The sequence below is a fragment of the Sinocyclocheilus anshuiensis genome, unplaced genomic scaffold (assembly GCF_001515605.1).
Source record: "Sinocyclocheilus anshuiensis isolate Anshui unplaced genomic scaffold, SAMN03320099.WGS_v1.1 scaffold914, whole genome shotgun sequence".
Taxonomy (NCBI): domain Eukaryota; kingdom Metazoa; phylum Chordata; class Actinopteri; order Cypriniformes; family Cyprinidae; genus Sinocyclocheilus; species Sinocyclocheilus anshuiensis.
In genome coordinates, this window is record NW_015539870.1 from 3,151,356 (window position 1) to 3,159,151 (window position 7,796).

The 7,796-nt window shown below is 36.8% G+C and overlaps 1 protein-coding gene across 8 annotated transcripts in view; it reads left to right on the forward strand.

Moving 5' to 3' along the window:
• Positions 1-7,796, forward strand: part of LOC107685126 (spermatid perinuclear RNA-binding protein-like) — a 119,770-nt gene that overhangs the window by 63,473 nt on the left and 48,501 nt on the right. For all 8 annotated transcript variants that reach the window (XM_016481628.1, XM_016481630.1, XM_016481632.1 and 5 more), the window contains exon 3: positions 5,170-5,311. In XM_016481628.1, the coding sequence (XP_016337114.1) occupies positions 5,309-5,311 (3 nt within the window). In that variant the 5' untranslated portion in view covers positions 5,170-5,308. The remainder of the gene's footprint in view (positions 1-5,169; positions 5,312-7,796) is intronic.

Sequence of the window (7,796 nt, forward strand, 5' to 3'; positions counted from 1 at the left end):
ATCAATCTTTGCCGGGGGTTTTTTTTTTTTTTTTTTGTATTTTTTATTTATTTTATTTTTTAAATTTATTTATTAATTTTTTTCTGACAGAAGCAGATGAAACCTTAACATTTCATTGATGGATTTAACATTAATAGATGGTTTAAAGCAAAAGATCTGTAAAATGTCAAAATATTTAAGAGCTCCCACTCCCCTCTCTACGCCACTGAGATGAATAAGTATGATTGGAAATACCATGAGCTGTTCAGTTTCTTGGTTTTGCTGTTGAGATGTGAAATCTGAAATTATATTTGTGAAAAATATTAACAATCGATTTAATCCATACAGTTTTGTTTGAGAAAGCTGCAAAGACATGATGTCATACTTACATTCAATGGGAAATGTGATGCGATTCAAATGAGCTTTCAGATTAAAACACATTCATTGAATTGACATCTCGGCATTGTTTATTCTCCAAACTTTTAATGCTAGCAAATATACAATTGTAAGTACTTTATTAAAAACTTTGGCAAATGAGGTACAGTATGGCTCGCTATTTTCCTTTTAAAGCCTGGCAGTGATTTGGAGGGTTTGAATTTCTTTTGATTTTCCCTATTATTCTGCAGCAAAGTGGTACTGTAATTGTTTACAGCAATGTCGCCGCAGGCTGTCCTGACAACAGAATCCAGTTAAAGCCACCTCTTCTTAATACCTCTATTATCTAAACTGCTAGAGGGAACCAGAAAATGGTTAAAGGATTGACATCAGGCAGAAAGAAGGTGAAAGTGAAGGTCGGTCAAGGGGGCAGTGTTGAGAAATGCTTATCTCGTTCTTTTCACTTGTTTCTTACAAGCTGGAGGATGTGTCTACTTATTCATGCTGAAAAATAGAGGTTAAATGTGGTTCACTCTTAAAAATAAAGGTGCTTCACGATGCCATAGAAGAACCTTTCTGTCTAAATGGTTCCATAAAGAACCTTTAACATATGAAGAACCTTTCTGTTTCACAAAAAGTTCTATGTGGTGAAAGAAGGTTCTTCAGATTATAAAAAGGTAAGAAAGAGACGGAATTGTTCTTTGTGGAACTAAAAATGGTTCTTCTATGGCATCGCTGTGTAGAACCTTTTAAGCACCTTTATTTTTAAGAGTGTTGTTAAGTGTACTGTAGGTAGTGTAGGATTAAGCATCTAAAAGGCATTAATATGTGCTTTATAACTATTAATAAACAGCCAGTATATATTATGTACTGTATATAGTAATAGATATGCATGCTGATAAGCAACTAGTTAAGTTAGTGAGCTAATAGTGAGACCATAAAGTGTTACTGTTATAACATATTTTAACTGATAGCTTAAAGACTTTGTGACTTTTTATCTATAACATTTGTTTAAAAATGTGTTTGACATGTTTAAAACTACATCTTTTAAATGTTTTCCATTTTCTTATTTGTCTTTGGAACACAATGTCATTTCCATTTTATTTTTGGAGTTTTTTTGGGAAAATTATGAGAATGATGACTTTTAATTGAATTACATAACACGGTGATTCATTAATCACATTATCAATATTTACTGAGAAAAGCCCCCAAATGAAGATATTTCAAGAACATTGTTATTGTGCCAGATGAGTGAGGTATTGAATAATCAGAAAGTGGAAAGTCAATATAATATTTATTTCCATGTCACTGAACATAATGAAGGGAGTTTGTTTGTTTGAGGTAAACCTCATGTAAAAATCTACTCCTGTATTGTAATTATTGATGTTGTAAACTAGACAGTGTTTAGAAGAATAGAATAGAATATGCTTTATTGTCTCGTTTCTGGGAAATTCATCTTGAACAATCATGACATGGCCAGTACACAACATTAGACTCACATAGTACAGTACATACTGTAACATACAATAAATTACTCATAGCCAAAATATATTAAAAAGCTACAGTATACTAATGTGGCATCTCATTTTTGCAATTTTCTATTGAATAACTTAACTGCAGTTGGCTCAAAATAATTTTTGTAGTGATTTGATTTGCACATCAGAAACCTCAACCGTCTCCCTGAGGGTAACATGTTAAAATTCTCATGTAAAATATGTAATCAGCAACAGTATTCTTAGCTTGTCTTAAAACAGATACCTCATACATCTCCTGTATACAGTAGGTCATTTCGCTTCCCACTCTACAATTTTTAAAGCAGTATGTACAAATCGAGCAAGTTTTGATTTTGATTGGACACTCAGGTTTCCACACCATGCTGTAATACCATATCTTATCAAACTCTCAAAAACAGACTGATAAAACAGAAATAAAATCTTTGGATTTACCCCAAATACTTTTAACCTTCGCAAAAAATATAACCTCTGCTGCAATCTAGAACACAGACTGTTGATGTGAGAAGACCAACATAACCAATTGTCCATATAAACACCCAAGTATTTATACGATGAAAACTTTTCAATAAAATGCCCATGTATTATTACAGAACTATGATCCCCCACAGATCTAGGGTCGAAGATCATTTCAACAGTCTTTGTTTCATTTAGAATCAAGGAATTATCATCACACCATTCTACAAATCTGGCAACTTCTAAAAAGTACTGTGAAGGAGTAGTGTTCCTGTTCAATAAACTCAATAAACTTTAATAAAGAAATTATTATCCAGACATGAAGCACACTCATTAGTATATAACGTAAACAAAATGAGCAGTCTAGTGAAGTGATAGTCATCTACATGTTGAAATGTTTGTCAGTTCTCTCTGAACGGTCTCGTTTGGTATGTGGTGTGATTGTGATGCTGATAACGAGGCAGTGACAGCAGGGCCGCCAGCGAGCAGACTGTGAATGTCTCTGTGTGGACACACTCCACTGAACATTATTACAGAAGATCTGCAGGGCTGCATTTGAGCGTAATTGCGCTGTTGGCAGCAGTGTGGGGTCTCTCACGAGATACACTTGTTCATCTCTTAAAAGGATGTCAAACTAGAGGTTTGGTACATAAAGGGACTCTGGAGATAAGCAGTACCTTATTGAACGACACTATTTCTTCCTATTCAACATTATCTTGGTTATGGATTATTGGGTAATGTGTACATTAGGTGAGAAGGATTTATATGATATGCTATAACCACAGTATGCAAATTATCTTGGTCTGTGGCCCCGTCCCAAACGGCACACTTGATATGCGTTTGTGGTCTCGTGGCTTTTGCTTCTAGACTTCCACACTTTTTGTGCATACATCTTTTGATAAACTCTTACTGGTACAAAATTCCCAACAGCCCATGTGCAAAGTAAATAATCTGAACACCCTAGCAACCCTGCCAAAATCAGTCAGTACTCCTTAGCAACCATATACATATATACAAGCATGGAGCCATTAAGATTGTTTTTTTTAAAATGCTTTTTAAAGAAGTCTCTTATACCAAAGCTGCATTTATTTGATCAAAAATACAGTAAAAGCAATAATATTGTGAAATATTATTACAATTTAAAATAACTGTTTTCTATGTGAATATATTGTAAAATGTAATTTATTTCTGTGACAAAAAGCCCAAAAAAAAAATTTTCAGCATCATTACTCCAGTCTTCAGTGTCACATGATCCTTCAGAAATCATTCTATATGCTGATTTATTATTATCAGTGTGGAAGTTGTGCTGCTTAATATATTTGTGGAACCGTGATTTTAAATTTTTTGTTCTGAAGAATAGAAAGTCTAAAACAGCATTTAATTGCAATATTTTTATTTTTACTGTCACTTTTGATCAGTTTAACGCATTTCTGCTGAATAAAGTATTATTTTGTAAAACAAAACAAAATAAAAAATCGTACTGGCCTTTGCAACACCATTTAAAACACCTCAGAAATGGCAAAAACCATGGTGCATATCATAACATTGATCAACTCTCTGAACACCTTAGCAACCACCGAATGCCCTAAGAGCAACATAGCATCTATCCAAAACACTACAGCACTTTACCATTGAAATTCGACTGAGATCAGCTCTCTCCCTTCACAGTTTCTGGATATTTTTTTAAAAACATTTTTTGGCCTGAACTCTTTTTTTTTTTTTTTTTTTTTTTTTTAGATTACATCTGTTCAGCTCCGAAAGCCGTAATCCAGAGAATGAAATTATATTCCAGGGAAATTGCATTAATACAGGGAAGACATTTGGCCAGATAAAAAGGGATTAAGTGGAGGAAAAATTTACAGTTCAATGTTTGATCCACAAATTATGGTTATTGCCACCACTCAAAACGATTCCAGTGTGTGTGTTTTGCACTAAGAAGACTTAAACATACAGCCATGTTTATCTTGAGCAGTGGAAGCGCTTTGCAAGATAAGCCTGATAAACAGACCCGGATGAGTGCTCTATAAAACTAGTATACATGCAAACACTTCCCTGTGTTGGGAAATAAAGCAGCAGAACAACAGGCCGCATCTCAGTTGTGTGGCAGCACCCAGATCATGAAATATGTATAACATACATACAGTGGGTACGGAAAGTATTCAGACCCCCTTCAATTTTTCGCTCTTTGTTATATTGCAGCCATTTGCTAAAATCATTTAAGTTAATTTTTTTTCCTCATTAATGTACACACAGCACCCCATATTGACAGAAAAACACAGAATCGTTGACATTTTTGCAGATTTATTCAAAAAGAAAAACTGAAATATCACATGGTCCTAAGTATTCAGACCCTTTGCTAATCCAGGTGTGAAAAACTTGTTGCATCTTTCCCAAAAAGACTCATGGCTGTATTAGATCAAAAGGGTGCTTCTACTAAATACTGAGCAAAGGGTCTGAATACTTAGGACCATGTGATATTTCAGTTTTTCTTTTTGAATAAATCTGCAAAAATGTCAACGATTCTGTGTTTTTCTGTCAATATGGGGTGCTGTGTGTACATTAATGAGGAAAAAAAATTAACTTAAATGATTTTAGCAATTGGCTGCAATATAACAAAGAGTGAAAAATTGAAGGGGGTCTGAATACTTTCCGTACCCACTGTATACTGCATTGCTCATTTCCAAACGAAGTCACCGATACCTCCTTGTGTGAGGGTTTGTGATGCTACACGTTTAGTCCCCTTAATTTCAATGCTGTTTATCCATCTTGTGCACTAACAATGTGTGATGCTAATAATAAAAATGCACAGGATACATGTAATTAATGTTGTTCTCTGTCTGTCTTGCAGGATTGGTGCAGTAGGGCGCAGCGGGGGGGCAGAGAGGTGAGCGTATGAGGAGAGGGCATCCCAAGACCCCCGTCTCCACACTTCGCGCTCGCACACACACTTTCACGGACACACCGCGCATAGCAACCCTCCAGCCACCATGGTAAAAACCCCTCATCTTCTGTTTGTGTGGCTAGTTAAGCATCATGGTTGTGTTTGCATAAGGTTGATGTCTAAATTGTGAAATCTCCCTTACATGTGTTTCTGTCCAAACCGCTCTAATCTAAAACCAGCCGAGATGTGATCGAGAAAATGTGATGGGAGCTTGCAGGAAAGAGAGAAAAGGGGGGGAGGAGATCAGCGTTTGATTAATGGCCCTCACCTCTGGCTTGTGGGAGCAGGGTCTCATGGGAGTGTAGGGCTGTGCTGTTTGAATTATTAAAGTCTGAGAGTTGGGGGAGGTTCATAAATAACCCAACGTAATGAGCGCCCTGCTAGCGTGAGCTCTAATGCTAACCCATCTTTGCTGCTGCAGCCGGGGTGACCTTGGATATGCACACGTAAGCGTATACACGCTTATACACTCACGCGCTTCCCACTTCACTCACTCCAGTGGCTCTCTGTGTCTTCTGCGTCTGTATCTGTATATTGATTTATTGTGCACATAACGAGGTGACCTTCCTAGTTTCACTCGACTTCCTATCAAATTGTGGCCAAAGTGGCAGAGCCCACAGATACACCCACACACACACACACAATGCACTAACACACACTCTGGCTGTGTGTCAACATGACCCTGCACTATGCCAAAGAAATGGACTTTCAGGGGGAAAAAATGCACATAGTGCTCTTATGCAACGAATGGCAGTCTGAAAATGTATGCAGAATTCTGAGTATTGTGTTTTTGGCTTATAGGAAGGTTCTGTGTTTTGTAGTTGAGCTCTGTGAAGAGCAAATCTTGTGTAATTTTTAACATCACAGAAAATGATTTCAACTCGTCCTTTAGTTTAAAAAGACAAGCAAACATTGGGCACTTACTCCAGTGAAGGAGGGTATCACAATAAATGTTAAAATACACACTTTTAGATATTCACACAAATGTTAAACTTTATATATGATAACATGATGTTTGTCTGTGCAAAATTAACTATATAAAGCCAGTAAACCTTTGAAAGAAATTTGTACAAATAAGAAAATAGCTTTTTACCTTTTGAAAGCTGGTGCACATGCTGCTCTTTCAGATGCACGTTATAAGCGACTCAAACTCACAGTTTGCAGAGATGAGCAGTATTTACTATTGACGCTGTGCATATATTTATTTAATTAAAAAATGCATCCTTTGTGATTCAGTTATTGCATTAAGCCAAATCGCGATTTCGGTTTGATTTTGATTAATCGTTCAGCCCTATTGTATATGCATTTTTAAAGTGGTATTCCCCAGGTCTGTGTTCTGGGACCGCTTGAGATTTACATCCTTCACGCATCAGTGAGCTGCTCATGCACACTGTCACAGTCTGTTTGTGTCAATCTCATCACACATACACATGCATACACTCATCAAGAAGACCTGCATCATTCGACAACTGTTTGTGGTCAGCTCATGTCTATGCCTATGAGTCTATAATAAGTAGCCGCAGAGCTTTGCAGATCATTGCCTGACTGGAAGACATTTTAATTAGGGGTGTGTAATTAATTTAATACTGAACACTGACCTCAAATATACACACAGAGACGACACAACATGTCAGGACCCCTCATGTGGTTATTTAATCCATTTGATAAGCAGAGCAGGAGCCATAAATACACATTACTAAATACAAACTGTGCTACAACAATATTATTATTATTATTTTTTTAAATAAGCAATTCCAAATCCTCATGCCCCCTCGATTTTAATGGGCTTGATCCATCTGTGTGTGCCCATCTTACTCCATTCGATTGAGATCTGTTTGTCTGAATATGTCCCCAGTGTGCCATTCGTTAAACTAGTGGTTTGATGAAAACCTCTGTTGCTTGATTGTACTTGATCTCTCTCTCTCCCATAAACACATGCGTGCTCGCTTTTTCTCTTTTTCAGTCTGCCCCCAAGTTCCCCAAATCCATCCTAAATTAATGTGTTCAGAATTCCTTTTGGAATGTTTGTCAGAATTTGGAATACCTCCTGAAGGATCCTATTTGAATCTGCTTAGAATCAACTAATATCCTACTCTGTGAGTATCCAATTTTTCTGTTAACCTCAGATTAGTTCTTATTAAAGGGGTCATATGATGCGATTTCAATTTTTCCTTTCTCTTTCGAGTGTTACAAGCTCTTGGTGCATAAAGAAGATCTGTAAAGTTGCAAAGACTAAAGTCTCAAATCCAAAGAGATATTCTGTATAAAAGAGTCAACCACGCCTACCTAAAACGGCTTGTTCTAACACGCCCCCACATGTCTACGTCATGATGTGGGAAGATTTGCATAACGCCGCCCAAATGTTCACGCAAAGAAAGAAGAAGGCGTAACTTTTATTCTCGCTGTAGTATTGTTGTTGCCGCCGCCGCCATGTCGTGAAGGCACTGTGTTTCGTTGTGAAAGCGAAACTACTTTGGTTGGCCTTCCAAAAGAGGACGATATCCGCTTCGTCATGCCTGGAGCTGATCCGTGCT